At 36.9% G+C, this 20,220-nt stretch overlaps 2 protein-coding genes across 2 annotated transcripts in view; one reads left to right on the top strand and one right to left on the bottom strand.

The window, feature by feature from the left end:
- Window positions 1-9,304, bottom strand: part of LOC134533429 (basic proline-rich protein-like) — a 71,384-nt gene extending 62,080 nt beyond the window's left edge. Inside the window, exon 1 of the mRNA XM_063370951.1 lies at window positions 9,223-9,304. Within this exon, the coding sequence (XP_063227021.1) occupies window positions 9,223-9,304 (82 nt within the window). The remainder of the gene's footprint in view (window positions 1-9,222) is intronic.
- The window catches only part of LOC134533088 (cGMP-dependent protein kinase, isozyme 1), a 145,261-nt gene that overhangs the window by 26,538 nt on the left and 98,503 nt on the right, over window positions 1-20,220 (top strand). The window contains exon 2 of the mRNA XM_063370327.1: window positions 2,330-2,402. The gene's annotated coding sequence lies outside the window, so the exon portion shown is untranslated. The remainder of the gene's footprint in view (window positions 1-2,329; window positions 2,403-20,220) is intronic.

Here is a 20,220-nt window from a genome sequence, read left to right as displayed (position 1 = left end):
AAGCATACATCAGCTGATGTCGAACAGTTGGACACAAGGATGAAAATAAACAGGTATTATGGACAACACAACAACGACAGCACCGACGAACGCAGCAGGTTTCAAGGCCGTAGCCAGAATTTGTGAAGGAGGAGCCAGTGTAACCATTATTCAATTTTTATGATGAAGTTTTCTTTTTTAAAAATTGAGTTTTGAAAGAAAACTGTCACACTAAAATCTCAGGGAACAGTATACTTTTAGAAGTAAAAGTTTATACATAGAAATTTAAGTGATGATTTTGCTTGATGAAAGAAACATGGTGATTTTAATTTTTGGTTGTTATTCAATTGTTTTTGATACATTTTTCCTTAAGTCAATTGTTTGAATGAGCCATGTTGAGAGCTGGATGTGGGAGGAACTGCAATTTATTGTAGCCCACTATAAGGGTTGCAATAATTCTTCCAAATAAATCTCTCTGTGACCTTATGTAGCCAAGTTGCTGTAATTTTCTTAACCTGGCTTTGCTAGTATACCTATATATATATTTTTTTCTTTTAAATTTAAATCCTTGAAAGGAGGTGTCCGGCCTCAAAGAACTTCCCCCCCCCCCTCACCACTGGCTACGTCCACGTAGGTTTCCTAAGAGGAAACAGTTACGACGTTTCGGGAACAGGCGTCTGTTCCGTTCATCAGACACGAGCGCACTGAACTGTTGTCCCAGCCACGGTCGAAACCGGACACATTTCGCCAGAGCTGCCGGCGGCCTGGAACAGCGAGCGGGCCGGAGTGATAAGCGGGGCCGCGGGGCGCTGCAGATAACAGCCGAGTTGGCAGGAAGGCTCCCAGCGGGGCGATAGCCCTTATCGCGGCCCGCGTACTGCGGCGCGGCGCCCTAACCCCACCGTGAGGTCTCTCCTCCCCCCTGCGCGTGTTGGTTTGATCCTTGATGGCACACTCAGGCATACACGCACGCGATGCCTTAAAAAAGGTTTTTTTTTTAAGGCCGCATGCCTATTTAATATTAAAATTACACTAGTGTTCGATGTACAAGAGAAATAATTATTTATGAAAACAATATGTTCTGCGATTTTATTGTTTTTTAAACGATTTTACACAGATTATAATATTGGGAAATATATATACTTAAATCAACCAAATAGCTTAATAATAAAAACAAATATTTCATGATTAAAAATGTAGATTTTATAATAATCACCGTAAATAAAAAAAATGTAGGTTGAAAACTAAATGTCGTATAACAGTGCTTTTTTTTTTGAATAAATAGATGTCTCATGATCTGCACTGTTCACAAAATACTCTATTAATGATAACTAAAAAAAAATATCAAAAGTAGGGTAATTTTATCACTATACACACACACGCACGCCGAAACTTCTGGGAATATATTGATTGCTGGCAGAGAATGTCAAAGCAAGCGAATTTTTTTTTTTAAATATATGCCTGGAAACGCATCCACGCAAAGTTAAAGGTGTCACAAGTAAAGCGCGGTAATTTGAATCTCGCGCGCATCTAGGCAGCTGTCCAGTGGCTGAGAGGACGCGCACGAACCCAGCGCAGTGACGTATCATGATAATGCCTCAAGCGCTTCGCAGTGTGTGTGTGTGTGTGTGTGTGTGTGTGTGTGTGTGTGTGTGTGTGTGTGTGTACATGCGAACGGAACACTGATACTATTTGTTAATACATATTTCCTTATTCTCTCTCTCTCTCTCTCTCTCTCGGCAAATATGTGTAATTGTGTTCAATGCTACCTCCATATTTGGTGTTTAATGTATTGTAAATAAATAGTCACGTAATGATTTGAGTAATTAAACATAGTTCTAATAAATGACCCGATGTTGCGTCATATGGAAATTTTAATGGGTGTTGGTAAATATTTTCTGGTGATTAGAAAATTATTTTTTAGTCTAAATAAAATAAATTTTCACCTTTACTAAGCCACTGCGCTAACACTAAAATAGTTTGGTAGGATGTGTATTGACAAAACATTTTTTTGGCGGCCACAACACTGTTTTTACCCCCTCTCATTGTACCAGTTGTTGCGTACTTCCGTCATGGCACACAAACACACAACGCCTAACATGTCATATCCCCCATTAAAAAATAATTAAGGCGGATGTATCAGTGGTTCAACATTATCATTATTATTTTTTAAAACTCCCATTTAACACAATGTTAATGATGGGTTCAACTACTGCTAGCGCCGCTAGTTCGCAGGCCGCCGCAAGCTTCACTAAGCGAACGGGGAATGAATGTTATTTGCCAGACCTGTCTATATGACCGTGCCTACGACGCTCGGAGCTGCAACATGTCCTCGTTGTGTCTGTTTCAGGCAGAGGACCGTGGAATGCTGAGATACACGCTGTCTGCAGTTCGCCGTGAATGACCTGAAAGCACACTCAAAGGTAGAAGTTAAGATATTTTTTTGTCTTTCAGCTGATTCTCTTTGGAAGTAAAAATAAAATTTCACATATTTCCTTGGCCAATCAACCACTGTAGGACGAAAGCTAGCATAGGATAAGATGCTGGGAACATAAACTAACAATAATGGTGTTCTCTATTTTACGATAAATTTTACTCATCTGGCCTACACATTGTAGAAAAGAAGTAAACTGTTCTTTGCCTACTACTTGATTAAGATGCCGCCTTCCTTTTTTTTTACTAGGCCCATCTAAATGGGTTTACATAGAGCTAAATGTAAACTATTGTCTCTAGATCCTCTAGAGCATGTTAAAATAATGATGGTAATGATGGTATACAAACACAAGCTGAGGAAACGTTCAGGTGTGTGAAGGCTACCTGGATGGTGAAATATATATCACGAAATTGTAGGTCTTTGTAGTCATCTATAGAGAGAAAAATGTATGCACTTCGTCCATATGTGTAACTTATTTGCTCTGAGTGTTGCATAAACCTCGTTTCGCACTTAAAATCGCGACGAATAAGATACAAATTAGTAGTAAGTGAGAATTGAATAATTTGTATGATAGGACACGATAAACCCAACAATGAACCTAAACAGGTATTATGGACAACACAGCGACAACAGCACAGACGAACACATTCAAACTTAAATATAAGACAGCACAAGAATTCCGTTGAAGGAACTTAGTCATGAAAAAAATTATAACAGCACATACAAACACAGTGGGCTAACAACGACGAGATAGTTGAAACAATAACAGCAAATGCAGACAGACAACAACAACAACTGAAAAACGCAGCAAAAAAACGAACATAAAGATAAAGATAAACAGATACCTGTTTAGTTTCATCGTTGGGTTTATCTGTTTTACATCAGACTGATTTAGGCTTGTTTTATATTGGAATATGTTTTAGTTTTTATTTCTTATCTTATATAAATTATAATTATTGTTTGACTTTTGGATTGAGGACTCGTATGTTTAATAATAATTATCTATCATTTATTTAGACGTGGCCTCAATACAGATGCCAAAATGTAGTTACCGATTCTGTCCACGAAAGTCTTCGATATAAACAGAAAATTTTGTTTTCTCAATATTGCAGAATCACGAGTTTGAGGTGTTTTAAAAAAAAAACCGAACTATTATTTATTTACGAATGATATCCTTAAAGTAAAAGAGACCTACGAAGAAGGCTATAAATCCAAAAGGTTAATTCAAAAACTGTACCCCACGAAGTTTATTGCACATAGCCATTGGATAAACACTTATTATTTGAGTAGTTATCTTAAGAATACATTAGAAACCATGAGAGAAAAAAAACGAAAAAAAAAACGTGGAAGCGAAATAACACATGATACACTACATACCCCTTTAAGGATCATGTTTCCAGGAAAAGAGAAATATAATCCGGTCGATGATGATCAAACTGCCAACGTCAGACCTAGTGTGCAGCGAGCCGTGCAGAGAGAAAGAAATATTTAAGGGGGGGGGGGCAAGGGGCAACGGAAGTTCGCTTCACCACAAGTGTGTGTGTGTCTCCCGGAAGTGGGGAATGACTCGCGAGGCGATTGGATCGGGTCACGTTGTTTACTTTACGCGGGGCGCAGTTGCTTCTTCCGTCCCCGCCGCGTTGTACGACCTTCCTCACAGTCTCCCCGCGACCCAGACATCCCCAGCAGGTGTCCGACACAGGGGTTTTGACGCCAAACAGGTCTTTAAAATCACGCCGGAACACTCGGGTACCAGAACAAAAATTTGTACCGTAACGAAAAAGATCTACATATATCTTCTTGCCTTGATAATACCTGAACTGTTAGTCCTAGGGACGCAAGTGCGGGGACACTATTTAACGTAATGTGGTCAGCTCGCTGATACGACCTTGAGTTTGCGTCGGGCGGGTGGGTTGGCGGGGAAGGGGAACCTAGCAGATTGCTCAAAACTCGCGCTAAAAAAAATTATAATTAATATATTAAAAAATCCTACGTCAACAGTAGGGGTTTGGACAGTTACATTAATCATTAATATTCTCACCATGTATTACTTCCTGCGTGATTTGTAATTCCATGTGTTAAAACAGCTCACCTTGCATAACTCAAAATACTCTGCATTAACCGTAATGTCGCAAATTTTTTTTTTCCATAACTTCCAGTGAGGATGCAGCATAACAACAGTCACTGACAACCAAACAGTTCATATCCCACCACCAGAACAAGACTAGCGTAAATCAAAATAACAAAGAAATCATACAAATTGCATTGTCATTACATTTCATTACTTAATTTTAAATAAACCTTAAAATAAAAAAGGAACCACAAATTTCTTAATTTGAAGAAATCCTGTGACAATTTTGATTTACTGATAAACTTTAAAAATCAAATCCATCTGTTCAAATGTTTTTTTCTTAAGCTAGTCTTTATCTGGTGTCGCGATATTGGCTGGCGGTTAGGGTCGAGAAAATTAAAATGTTCTCTTTATAATGACTAAAATGTGATTGTGATGACTGCCTACTATAATAACTATAAAAACCACGTATACATATCATAATATTGGCTGAATTCTTCTGGTCGAGCATGGTACTATCAAAAAGTTTACATAAATGGACTAAATTGGATAATTTATTTTTGAATGTTTCGTTTTATCCATAAAATATAATATCGTAGACCTGGCGTTATGTTAATTGGTAGTATAGGCAATTATTTCTGTTTCGTAAGGTTATATAAGCACAATGAAACTTGAAAATATTTTGTCAGTCCCCGTTTATCAAACACCTAAAAAACAATTTATTTTATCTACCTACCCAACCTGCGGCATAAAGTGAATTTAGGTGTACAGGTATTTTTAAAAAATTTTTGTCTCTTCAGAGCCAAGGCAGTCCAGGTTGGATTCCCAACAGGGTCTCATCCGCATATTTTTCACGAGTGAGAAACATAGCGGACGTTGCGGAGAGCAGGTGGGTTTTCATGGGGACAATCCCCCTTCTCCTTTATCAATTCACCCATTGTCGTCAATGCTCCATTCCCATCTCATCAGCCTCCACGTTTCTATTGACTGCGACGTGAAGTTGAGGCATAATTTATGTATTCACGTATCAACAAATAGGTCATTAGAGAGGGGCCAACACCTTAAGCCCTACGTGCCAGGTAATTTAGGGAAGAAATCGTCTTAGGCCTGGCACGATTTCGAAAAAAAAATAACCACGGGGAGCCGAGAACAGAATGGATGGACCGAGATACTCCCGATTGCGAGCGCAGTGTCTTGCCACTGCACCACCTCTCTCGGTGTCTGAAAGCAGGGGTGTACACAGGGGTAAATGGAGATGACAGGGATATCCCCCCTCTCCGAAATCCTAAAAAAAAAAATCTATCGTTCCCACCAACAAGAGGAAAGAATCTGAAAGCAAACAGTAGGTAAAGGGGAACTATGCCCCCCTCCCTCCGCTCTGAAACGAAATTATGCGTACGCTTCTGTTTAGAAGTAGAGTGCAGTAAAGAAATATTTTTGGCCAAAATCTTGTGCTTACAAAAACGTGACATGTACGCTTGATCAATTAGCATTAAGAAGGACACACGTGAAAAAAGGAAATTGTGGAAAACCATGGAGGCACGGAGGCGTGTGTGCAACCATTGTGTCAAAATCAGAACTATCCTTCACACCTTTTTTTCCATCCGGTTGGCAAATACTTTTTTTTGCAATGTAGCTTAATATTAAATACTTGCTGATGTGTTACTAACATATTTATGAAAAAAGAACTCACTACATGATGGAATTTTAACGTTTTTTCATAGCTAGTTACTTCCAAGCTATCGAGTAGACGCCTGGTAATAGCCGTTATACCTTACACAGCTTCTTTTGCTAACTAACTGCTAACCAGATTAACTTTAACATCAGATTAGACACCCACCGACTCCATAGAAAAATCCCGCCATACTGGAAACAGACTTATTTCACCCTCAAATAAACGTAAACACAGCTAAATAACTCAATTCTTGCATTTAAACTGTTTTTAAATAATTATATAATTTTATATTCGCATTTCATACTCAAAAAAGATCAATTTAAATATACAAAATATGAATTACAAACTTAGAGAATGCATTAATTGCCTAATTGCTTGCACTGGTTGTGCTCGGTAATCAACTACGCCAGCATAGTGAAAGGAACCAATGATGTTTTCTTTTAGGTGACGTACATCTTTAAACGTATATCAGGGGCAAGGCTCAAGCTGCGGTCACTTGTGCTCGATGGAGTTGCGCTAACTTGTTTAAAGCGCATGAGAGACTGCAAACAGACATGTTGAGTAACGAGTTAGCGCGTATCTTCTAAGTGCTCAGTTAAACATAGGCACTTTAAGTAAGTACTTATGGCACCATGAAGGCCCGTAGTTAGCTTAGTAAGTATTCCGGGAAGGATTTTTCCCTTCGGAACGTTTTAGATGTGACCATCACACGTCGAAGTAATTGAAGCAGATAAATCGCAGGCACAAAAATTTTCATGGAAATTCATCAGCTGATACTGAATGGAGACGGTTGTTTGTTTTGCAAAAAAAAAAATATTGCTTTGGAGCGGACTTCACAACTCACGATTACATAACTCTAACTTAAAGTGCTTGATACATTGTTTTTGTAGATAAAAAAACTTTGAAATTACAGAGCTATGACTCGCCGTTTTGCATGTTTTTAGCATGTCGATTTCCTTTATCGTTACGAAACGCTGTGACACATAGAACCGACCAGAATTATAGACGTAAGTGGAAAGTCTCAGCCGCAGTATTTTCGAGACGATGATACGATGAAAGGAGAAATGCCTGGATGCAACGGTAAAGGAATTCGAGTGTCTCGAGAGAAGAAAAAAATGACAAACGCTCGGCTCACGATCACGCGACATCCGCCGTGTTTCCCCTTCTTCCAGCCGGGCAGCGATCCCGGACCCAGCTGGCGGGAAGTGAGTGCTCCGACTGCTCCGTCACCGCGGCCCTTCTGCTCAAGCCAGTGAGAGAACATCAGCTGTCTTCTTGGCGACCACGCGTGTCTCTTCCGCGAGAGAGCGCTGGCACCTGAAACACGCTACTTTGCTTTCAACAGCTCTTAGGCCAAACGAAATTTCTGCAGGTTGATAAATTCCCAGAATGGATAGTTCACAAGGATGAAAACCACAAACACAACCCGAAGAGTCCCAAAGTTTACCAACGTGAAATGTCAGGTTAAATAAATAATAGTTATTTATGTTTGTCCGTGAGGGCAAGTTAGGTTATGTTACGTTATCGTAACTTAATTGAAAGGTTAGTTAGGTTAGCGTTATTTAAAATATTCATGACCGTAAAATACCAATTTTAGGTTTGCAGATATCATGTAAATAGCATATTTTTATTTCTTTCAAGAAAGTTTTCTGTGTTTGCTATACGCTTTAAAATTATAATTTATTTTATTTCATGCTTTTCAAGTTATTCTGATGATTTGTTTACTTGGCAGGGAATAAGCCCCTAGAAATTAATTTTATGTATTTGTTTGTGACAGTTTTTATGTGCTTTAACATAATTTTTTTTAATGTATAGCTTGTATTTCTTGGTTCAGAAATAAGAAGGGTGACGTAGTTTTTCTTTCGTATTTTTTTGTTCTCGCCGTTAATTATATTAACTATTTTTTATAATATTTCATTAAATTATAAGTTGCTTGTGCTGACAACACAGTCTGTGACATGAGTGTCGTGAATTGACTGTATCATCGCAGCCATGGCGAGTTTGTCGTGACGTGGCAGCCACTCGGGGGGGGGGGGGGGGGGAATCCTAGGCTGCGGATAGCCGCCCATGGTACATAATAATTTATTGAAATGCCTCAAGTCATTGGTGCATGGCTGCTACAAATTGTTTTCTCTGTGGTTGTTTATTATTTAATTCATTTTCGGGAAGGAAAACAACTGTAATAACACTGTAAAACTGCCACAAGACACTATTTTTATAACCTCTTCTTTCAAATCTCTTATACTATGCGAAACGAAAGCAAAACGAAAGCAAATTGTCAATGTTAAACAATAACAATATTGTTATTGCATGAAAACTGTTGGTATCTTTCGGTTCCTATCTCAGCCTCTTTAACCCCATAAAAATGCCACAAAAATTTATCAAAAATATTTGTTATATATATATATATAAAGTTTTAAAGTTTATGGCGTAGGCCCTATTTTTCGATAAAATTTGCATTTAAATTTCAGAGAAGGAAATACAAGATATTGTAAAAGAGGGAAAGTGCTGTTCTTTAACGGTGTAAACATAAGTATGAAGCCGGCGAACTTATGCGGGAGGAGGAAGAGGACAGGGAGTCATCATTTTGTTGGCCGTCCAGTTAGCGACGGATCGCGAAACCATCTTCCGCGGGTAAATATTCTGATCGTTTTCTTTCCTTCCCTTCCTCTCTCTCTCTCTCTCTTTCACATTCAAGTATTCAGGATCCATTTAACACATTTGCAACCGCTGGCTAACCAGTGAGGTGTTACATATTTCAGTCAGATTAGATTACTGCCTATCGTCAAATTAGTGGTTTCACTGGGAATGATGCAAATTTAGGCCCTTTAAAATGGTTACAAAGACTTCTACGCATGGCCGTAAGACGTAAAAAAAATAAATGGTCATCTTTCCAACTGAAATGACATTCGTGACAACAATAATTATCTAGTTGGAAAACAGCCAAGATGGCTGCGGCCTGCTGGGCTGTTGATGAGGGAGGTCGTACCCTGGTCCTGCCCATCCTTCTTATCCCCTCCCCTTCCCCCTCTCTTCAGCCTCTCATGGACACTCGGGACGCACTGTCTAATCGGCGTCCAGCTGAGACCACGTGGCCCGCCCTCAGCAGTCCGTCCAGGATAACCTTCGCCCGGCCCGAGGCCATATTCTCGAGAGGAATCACCCAATAGTTCAATTCCGGTAGAGAGCTAAAAGCCTTATTCTTGAAAATGCTATAGCGAGTTTCGGCAACAACGTTGTCGCGTTGGCGAAAAGTCTCTTTGGAAGTATGGAAACTTTGCGTTTAGTGTTGACGTCACTGGTTAGATGAGCCAATCACAACGAGGAAATAAGCGCGTTTCTCATGGTATTGTGAAATATATTTTCTATTCTATTAATCTCTGTTTTTTTTACTGTTTACAACAGGATTTTAAAAAAATTGTCTCTTGTTAATGGACGTGGAATAAATCCATACGAATGCATAAGTAATAATTTAAATTATTGAAATTTACGTTCGAGTAGACTTTCGGGGCCATTGTCTGAAGTGTCTTATCTTCCGGGTTGTAGCTGCAGCTACAATACAGAAGCCAAGCAACCCCGTTTATGAAATAAATTATGTTTTATCGCAAGGAAAAATATATCCTGTAATGCAAATGTCAACTTTATTTCTTGTGGAAAGTACTACGAAAACATATTTTTTTTTTTTTTCGAAAATGTTTACACATTCATGCATTTCAGTATTTAAAAACATCCTTTCCACTTAAAAAAAACACACTTTTTTTGTCCATAGTTGTGCTTATTTACCTCCAAATCGTACCAAATTTTTTTGTGTGTACTAGAGGCAAAAATTAATTTAGTGCAGTATGTGTTGGTTCACATCAGGTAATTTTTCTGTATTGCGTATCCAGTTTATATCAAAGTTTTATCATCCATACATCATTTCACAGTTCCGCATCACTAACACCTTCAACTGCTTACTTTATTAATGTTTTACGTTAAAATACAATTGCATATGTTACATGGAACAATTAATCCAGAGAACAATGTTCCTCAAACCTTTATACATATTTTCAAAATAAAATATATTTTCGTAATCCTACAGCTTCGCTTGACTAACACAACCAATTTCTTTGTTTCATTTTAATATTTTATTTTCAAATTGAACTTGATATGTAATAAGTAAAAATTACTGATTATTTTTACCTTTAAAAGACATTACATAAATGATAACTTTTGTTGGCAATCATTGCAGGAGAAAATTGGTAATTGTTTAGATTTGTGGCTTCTGGGAAACAATCGTTGAATTTGTCAAAAAGGTTTTCTTAAAGCATTTATCTTTTTATATAATATTGTTCATTTAATAATACTAGAGTGGTATTTTATTAGTGTGTGTTGTTTTCAAGGAAAGTTTTTACACGTGTCTGCCTGCATGGCAGGAATGTAGGCTAGGTTTATGAGCTTATGAGTAGGGACCCGGGAATTTCTTGAATAGCACTTGCCAAATTTCTTGAGTGAGGAAAGCAAAAATTCTTGAGTAAAATTACCAATATTCTTGTGTAAAATGCAAATTTCTTGAGTAACAACGTATACAAGATCAAAATTAATTTAAAAGGCTGTTTAAATTTACTGCATAAAAGCTTACATATATCTAATTTTAAATTAATTTAAAAAAAAATTTAAACCAATTTTTAAACCAGTGTTCATGCGCATTAAGGTAATTCACATTTTTACAACAAGAAAATTAATAAAATAATGTAGCTTAGGTAAGACACTGCTCACTCAAAATGAATACACACATGTAAACAGTAAATAATGAGTGTTTTTAAAATTAATTTCTTGTAAATAGGTATACTTAAATGACAACTTCCAGAACCTAATATGCATAGGAAGACAGAAGTTCAAGGTTGGTTGGACTTAGATTTGTTCTCCTGCCCTTCCAGTCGCTTTACAAACTAACCACTGTCAGAAAAATCCTGAAGGGCTGCCCATCCAAGGGGCAACAATTCAGACAACCTTTCAAAAACACTACTGTCAGAAAAATCCTGATGCGCTGCCCTTCCAAGGGGAAAGTTTTCAGGATTATTTTAACATTTAAAGAAACATGTTTTCTGAAATTTGATGGGCTGCCCTTCCAGTCGCTGTACGAACACACCATTGCCAGAAAAATCCTGAAGGGCTGCCCTTCCAAGGGGCAACAATTCAGCTCCCCCCTTGTTGGCACTTTCCTTCACTTCATCACTGAAGACACCTTCACCAAAAATTTGCAGTCTCCTCCTCACAAACTGGAGTTTTGGATAGACTTCTGAAGCCATAGGCTTAGAATTAGTTTCCAAGCTTACCAAGAATGGTTTAATGAGGGAACTGACTGATTTCACAAAGAGTGATTGTACATGCAGCATGCCGAGTTCCTCTTCGCCAAGGGTCTGTAGATGAGATGAACCACCATTGAAATTGTTCTCCCTTGCTGTCTCTGACCGCAGAAAAGCAAACAAGATCGCCCAGTTATCAGAAAGCCATTCAACTGCTGTCAACCAGGAGTTCCATCTGGTTACAACAGGAATAGGGAAAAATCCAGCACTAGAGCCTTCCTGTTGCAAAAACTGCTGGAAAGCATAACGTTTCTTCCTGGCATTTAAAAATATCTGCTTCACTGATATTACAACTTGGTTCAATTCTGAAAGACTGTTTTTCATTAGGACTCCAAGAAGATTCACTTTATGGGCCCAGCACTGCACTTGCACAAATGATCAGGCAACAATATGGAAAGCCCATCAAAACAAGATTTCATGTAAGAAGCTGCATCACTTAGAAATGCCACCACCTGATCGTAGCCAACCTCCATATCTTGGAAGGCATCAGAAATAGCTCTAGCATATGTCCTGCCATTTACAGCTTCTAATGAAGTCACAGCAGCAACATTCTGTTGTTGAGAGTCACAAGGCTCAACTGTAGAGAGCAAAACAACATAAATTGCTCTCCCTAACGTGTAGTTTCATCTGACATTATGGCAACCCTCTTTTCTTTCAGTGCTGTAACCACTTCGTCCTTCATAATTTTGCTAAATGTGGCAGGTAATCTCGGCTTAAGGTATCACTGCTAGGCAGGTCTCCACCAACAACTATTTGTTTTTTCACCCACTTCCTGCTTTATCAAGTGGTATGTTTGCAATACCATCATTTCAACTGTGGATGTGATGAAGTCCATTTTAGTAACCTAAAAGTAAAACATGGACTTAGTATATATATTTTTTTTTAACAGAAATATACAACTATAAGCTTTACCAAAAGGAAATGCAGGTTTATTTGCCACTGAGTAGCAAAATTATGTAGCTGGCAGCTTTATTGTAAACTCCCAATAATTATCCGTGTTAATTTTGACCCCGTCGTTGCCCGGATAATTGAAATCCTGTAAAAAAAAAAAAAAAACAGGGTAATTCGTTTCACGGTAAGAGCCGCCCTCGAATTAGTGTCTCGGCTTAAAAAAATAGGGCACTGCCTCGCCATGTGGTCTTTCTCCGTCTGCTGGCGACGCGGCAGTCAACCACTCCTCCCAATGTTTCTTGTATTTATTTTTCCTACAACTCGGCGGCAAGTTAATCTTTACAGTTCCGTGTCGCACGAGAAAAACGATATTGTTTGCATAATGAAAACCTGTCGTGATATAGGTACTCGTGAAGATTTCCTTCACGTAGGTTGCTCGTTCACGGTCATTTACAACATTATTTGGAAGAGAGAAAGTTAACACTACGCAAGATATGATTGTGCTGACAATGCACACATAAATTCAGGCAAGGTTTCCACCCCCCCCCCCCACCCCTCATTTTCCCAACCCTAGTCATTCTTCCAGCCGAATGCCAGCCAGACACGTCACTCGCCAGGCGCCTGCCGTGTTGCTGGGCCGAGCGGAAAGTAACACGTGAAACAAACAAACAGAAGAAGATGAGGAGGGGGGTGGGGGAGTAGAAGTAAGGGTATCCCCCTCGGGTTTAAAGAGTGACAAATGTGACATCTGAAAGGGAGAACGGAACAAAGGGTCAGACCAAACAGCTTTCTGACACAGAAACAGAGTGGTTAAAAATATTGAAGGGCCAAATGAAGAAATACGTCGGAGCGATGTCATTTTTTTACAGCTTCAGAATAACTATTAATTAATCTAAATTCAAGCACGGATAACCCAAAAATCGGATATTCCGGGCCCGGATAACCGAGAGTTTACTGTAGCTACTTGTGTTCCTGAAGTGACGTACTTTTTTTTATAAAACAATAAAAAATAAAAAGGATTTGTTAATGGTTCTGTGATATACATTTCCAATAATGGTGAAAGATAATGCATGCCAGCATTATATCGTGTAACACTACGGTACCTTCGCTTCCTTGGCGCCTTCGACAGCTTCAAACATCGTTTTCTGCCGTTTTCCTTTCTTGACGGCTTCAGCGTGATTATTACTTCGTATGTGTTTCTTCACACCGTCGGAAGTTTCCCACGCCACTGTTTTATTGCAAAAACGGCATATTATAATATTTTGAGATTTAACCATTCCATCTTGGGGAAACTGTTTCACTCTTTCGTCAATGTTTATTTTGGGCGGCATATCCGCATATATAAACGAACGTTACGAATATGTGTCCACCCTACGACTATTCAAACCTGACTGGACCCAGCTGGCACTATGTCTGCTCCCCTTTAACACTGTCACACACTCACTGTTCATCTTCAGCAGCTGCCTTCCCCCCTTCCACCCACCCGGCTATTGCAACCTGCTATTGTTGACGGATAAGTAGTAAACAACCGTCTCGCGCTCGCACAAACTTTTTTTTTGTCATGGATCCGAAAAATTCGCGTATAATCTTGAATACATACAGAAATTCGTGGGTACTACCGAATTTTAACAAATTCGCGAGTATTTATTGATTCTAAAAACATTCTAAATCATTTTTATAATGGATTTAATATTTTTAACAACATTTTGAATGGTTTTAACATTTTTCGCGAATTCGCGAGTCGCGAATTTCCCGGGTCCCTACTTATGACTTATGAGGGGTAAAAAATATAACCTTCATTTTCACAATAAATTGTAATTGAGTCAATTTAAAATGCATTTCAATCCTGGGATAGGTATACTTTTTTTAATTAATATGCATAGCATATATAAGTCTACCACTATAATTCTGTCTAATTAAAACATAACGCATTTTTTGCAATATTAGTGTGGAAAACTGAATACGTTACAAAGAAACGGTGTAATAGTATATACTTGTCACAAAACACAATTAACAAATACATCTCAAATTCCTACACAGCGAAAGTTTTCATAATTTCAATGTAGGTCAAATGTTAAGAAGCTAACGAATAATTACAAATATAACTTTCGTCGTTATTTAGGAAACTGTTTAACATTGCTAATCACAGAATCAAATATAAGTTTATTAAATTGTAGTTCATTTAAAAGCTATTTCTCACGAACACACGAATTTTACAGTATCACCTTGCATAATTTTATCTGAACATACATCACACAATATAACGAGGTGATTAAGATTTTGCTGGTTTTAAATGTAGCTAACCTATTATAACCAAAGAATCCGCATTATTTTACAAAATTAAAATGTAGTTAACCTAAACTAACCAACCATCCAAACGATTTTGAAGTATTTCAGAACCAAAATGGAACCTCACTATTCAACAAATCGAAGTTCTTAAGAACAAAAAACTCTCAAATCTCTAGCGGAATAGCGGTTCCGCCAGCAAAGGAGGTGGCGGAATAGTTCCGACAGTTTGTAACGTCAATCCGATGCAAAATTACGCTAGCGAATGTTCAAGAATACGGTTTAGCAAATCACTTTCGGGATTCCAGTTTTCCGGAATTATTCCGAAAGCGTCAAGAATAGGATCCCTGCAGGTCCCTGCAGCAAGCGTCGCTTTCTCGGTACGCCAAATAATTGAGGCATGACGTACCACAATTATGGTACGCTGCGGTAGGAATAATTGAGCGCTGACTGTGAACATGTGGAAGATAATCGTCTGCCACATATATGCAAAGGAGAAATTATGATACGGCTTCCTGACCACCTTAACCTCCCACCCCCCTTTCCCAAAAACCCGTTTCTTCATGCCGAAGCAGAACTGCTGCGTGTTATACATAGGGGCGTGATTTTTTTTTTTTTTTTTTTTTTCGTGAAAAATATTTCGAGACTAGTAGAATGTGAAAATACTGAAGGATGGTATGTGTTTTCATGAATGGTTGAGTTTTGTTTCTGTCCAAACAACCACTACCATTCTGTGGGGAAGCAAACGCGTTCCATAGCGGCCCGGCCAAATAAGGCAATGGCTTCCGTTGCATACGGCAGTCATTTGAAAGGGAATAAATCGCGGGTATGAGCGTTCAGATTTCTTCGGGAAGTACAGCATACTGACAGAAATCATAACACTGGTTAATTTAATCCTTTGCTGTATGTGTAAGTTCATCTATACATCCACATATGAAACGTTATTTATTGTAATAATAGATGTTAATTTGTGTATTTTACCGAAGCCTGTAGTACAATGTGTTTTATTTTAATTTTATAAACGCTTGTGTTAAATGACATTAACGGTATACTAATTTTTTGAAAACAACACCACAATATAAAATTACAAAACTTTCGTATTTGTTATATTATGATTTTTACGGTGTAGTTTTATAACTTCCAGTACAGGTTTAGAATTTTTACCAAAACTTTATTACACTGTAAGCCTTACACTCGGAGGAAATTGCACACTTTATTACAAAAACGTAAACTCATATGTGACAAAGAACATGGACTAGATAACTCACGTCAAAATTAAAAATAAAAAAATGGGTGCGAGCACTTATGTAAGCGCGTTAGAAATTAAACTTATTGGTGGTATAAAAAGTACTTTAAATTTGCATTCAAACAATTAATAGAAATAAAATAGGTCAAATTGCTGAATTGATATAATACGGTTGGTAAAGTATAATTTTAATTAAATTTAAAAAAAAGTACATAGCCCCTACTCAATATTTAATATTAATTTAAAACACGTGTGTAAAATTATTTTATTGAGTAAAATAATCGAAATGGCAAAAATAATAAATATGCTAAATGTTTATTCTAATTTTTTAATTTTAATAATTTATTAAATAAAAATATAATAATTTATAATGCAAATAAATTATACATACGGGAACATAACCTCACTCATGTAAATACACTTGAAAATTTTATAAACACAATTATGTCACTAATATTCACAATAAATAAATGTTATTAGTTATATGAGCCCGTATTCAATATAAATCACTATGTTTTATTTTTATGTAGCCATTTTTTCATTTTGTAAATTTTTGTTGCATGTTGCGCGCACATCGTAAAAATTCATTCTCATCATATATTTTTTATAACGCGCCTAAAGAAGCATAACTTCAAAAATCCAAGGAGTGTGGGTCTGCACATCTTGGTCGAACTGTAGGTTGGAATTGTTTTGACCTCGTTTGCTCTTTTCTCCTTCGCCAGACATCCATATTGCCCATTCTATAATTGGCCTTCCTTAATTGATACACACTCCGCGGACGACCACTGAAGCCACGGGGGCTAAAAGAAAGCACATATGCAGGATGTGTCTGAATTCGACCAACACTCTTCGGCTGCAGGTTCATCACCACAAAAAAGTTGAAAACATCTATACGACTTATGGTCTATAATGCTTCCCAAGACTGGTATACGTCTTTGAAGTTGGAGCATAACAACATTTTTATTGTGAATAGTAGAGAGTGTGCGTAAGGTTGAACACACAGCGTCTGGACAATGTTTAATTGAATAAAGTTCTACAATCACCGCGAATTCTGTCACTATTGACAAGTTATTTCTTGGAAATTATTGTGTTTCACACCTTTATTTTTCACATACTTTTGTAAACAAGTCCACTGAATGAACTCAAAGACCTAATTTCAGAATGTAGAAACATCGAGGTGTATTGTAAAATGAAGTTTTAGACAACTTCCGTGACTCAGATAATGGATGATTTACAGTTCCTTGAGTACTGATCGCGAACTTACATGTTAGAACTCACTTATTAAAAATTATATGCCGTTACATTTTTAATGCATACTAAATATATCTCTCACTGAGAAATATATACTTGCAGGAACCAGAACTTTGTATCAAAAACAATCCCAGACTGTCAATATAAATGTATTATAAAAATTATTTTGACGTGACACCATATAATAAATCGATGAACGCCGGCTGCACGCACGAAAAAGTGTCCCGTTATGCACATTTTTCCGTTACGCTGTGTCCCGTTACGCACTACGCCGTGTCCCGTTACGCTCATTGTTCCGTTACGCTGTCGGCGAGTGCAGTAATAATAGGTTATGTTACAATTGACTAAAACATTATGGTGATTCATATAATTGATGATAGATATTTGATTACAGTTTATTTATATGAAAACTTGTTTATAATTATATTTAAACTTTATAGCTAAACGCCAGTTTTTAAAATTAATTACAAGTCATCTACAAGTGAACTGTTTTGTCGACTGTTTATAAAGTAAAGTGAAAAGTTAATGTGGTTTTCATTGCTTATTACAATAACAATTTCAGCAATAAAGGTTAATTATTCTTGCATTTTAAAAATCTGATTACTAGTATAATTTCATGTATTTATTATTTTATTATTAAAATAAAAATGATTCAATTTTATTCATAATAGCATGCAATCATTTCATCAATGTTTTGTATGACGTCACGTTAAACTATCGTCCGTAAACCGACTATACAGAAAACCAATTTTCTTGTCGTACGTCATTGCTCAGTTTCACTGTATACATGTCATAAATTAAATCCGAAGAACCGTCAAAAATAGAGATGAATACAAAAAAAAAACACACAGGCAAGTCAAAATCAGCCCAAGTCAAATGTTAAATGTAAAAACGGCACAGTTTTCTATATATGACGTACGGTGCAAACCAGTAATGGCGCATGTCCAAATAAGTTTTAAAATCAATCTTCCCCATTGAAAGATTCATTCAAATATAATATAACTGTTACAACACACATAACTGTTATAACAATGAACCGGACTCTTCTGTGGCATTATTTTAATGTTATTTAATATAATATTTTAATATAATATCATAATGTATATAATTTGGGGGGGGGGGGGGTTCCAGCAATTTTTATATCAGCTTTTTTTATGGGATTTTGAGGAAATGAGTGGAAAAAAATAAACTGTAATCAAATATCTATCTTCAATTATATGAATCACCATAATTTTTTAGTCAATTGTAACGTAATTGTAATTGTAATAAAATTTCAACCGACAAACAACATTTTAAATAATAGGTAAATTAATTCAGGATGTAGTTTCGGACACACACTATTACTCATTAAACTGTATGTCATGAGAAACCTCAGCCTGTTTGTGCCTTAAGAAGGGAATAGATCTCTCTCCCGAAACGTCGCAACTGTTGTCTTGGGAAAAACATACTGTGTTATTCTGTGCTACCATCGTTGAGGTTTTCAAAATATATTTTTTGTCGCTCAACTTTGGCTTACAGTGTTCGTCTGTTCTGTCGTCGCTGGGTTCACCTGTGCGTCTCTGTATATCCGTTTTTTATTTATTTTTATCTGTTAAGTTTAATCGTCGGGTTATTATGTTTGCCGTTGTGCAACGTAAATGTTATTTGTAAATGGAACAGAAATATTCATATAAACTTAGATATTTGTTAATTTTACATTTACATGAAAATAACTGTATCACTACAAAATAGTGTTACAATTTATATTTTGTGTTGCCCCAGTACCTACAATATTTAAAAGTTATTTGTAAACCCTTGTTTGAATAGCTTTCCAGTATTAAATGCGCATATTAAGAACGGTAAAACAAAACAAAAAAAAAAAAGCCAAAAGGGAAATAACAAGATTAACTTTTCTGTGGCTTTAAAACCAAATAAATAAAATGTTTATTCAATAATTTCATTCTTATAAGCACACACATATTTTAACTAAACACACTCTTTTAATATCTAACATTTATTTCAAAATAACTTTACCATCGACATGTTTTTACTAGTCTATATTTCTATATAATTTCTGTACAGCGGGACTGTAAGTTTGTTTGCAGGAAATCAACTAATACATTGCCAGACTAGTTATACAAATTATATTTCACTGTTATGAAACTACATAATTCATGCTGAACGAACAACATAAGAAAACATAAATTTGTTCGTTACCGAGGTTAGATGTTACTGCACGTACTGCACGTGTTAAAGGCACACGAAACTACAGTAAACTCGTGGAATAACATCATGTCAGTGTTAAGAAGACTGCAAGTACCCGCTCTACCACTCTGGTTCTGGGGTAGAGCGCCTGCCTTGTGACTTGTAGGACCCGGGTTCGCGCCCCGGCTCCTCCAAGGCGGATTGCCCAGACAAAATGGTGGCATTTTCTCTGGTAGGAATACAATCCCTTGTAACAAGCCAGGCTACCAAAGAAACGGTGGGTGGAACAGAAAAAAACCTTCCAGGTGGCTTCCAAATGGGGAGCCCGTTTCTTTTCTTGGGCACCCCATGCGGTGGCCATTCCGGGTGTTTCTCCGGGGGAACGGAGTTTTTCAAAAATATTTTTTTATTTAGTTTTGTATCGTTTTAGTATTTAGTTATCATCCAAACATTTTACAAAAAAATTGTTGTCTGTAAAGTCGGTTTACGGACGATAGTTTAACGTGACAACGTCATAACAAAACATTGATGAAATGATTGCATACATTTATGAATAAAATTGAATCATTTGTATTTGAATAATAAAAGAATAAATACTTGAAATTGTACTAGTAATCAGATTTTTAAAATGCAAGAATAATTAACCTTTATTGCCGAAATTATTGTAATAAGCAATGAAAACCACATTAACTTTTCACTTTACTTTATAAACAGTCGACGAAACAGTTCACGTGTAGATGACTTGTAATTAATTATAAAAACTGGCTTTTATCTATAAAGTTTAAATATAATTATGAACAATTTTTGATTTAAATAAACTGTAATCAAATATCTATCATCAATTATATGAATCAC

This window comes from Bacillus rossius, chromosome 6, assembly GCF_032445375.1.
Source record: "Bacillus rossius redtenbacheri isolate Brsri chromosome 6, Brsri_v3, whole genome shotgun sequence".
NCBI classification, from domain to species: domain Eukaryota; kingdom Metazoa; phylum Arthropoda; class Insecta; order Phasmatodea; family Bacillidae; genus Bacillus; species Bacillus rossius.
Note: the sequence above shows the minus strand (reverse complement) of the source record. Positions and strands in the feature narration are given on the sequence as shown.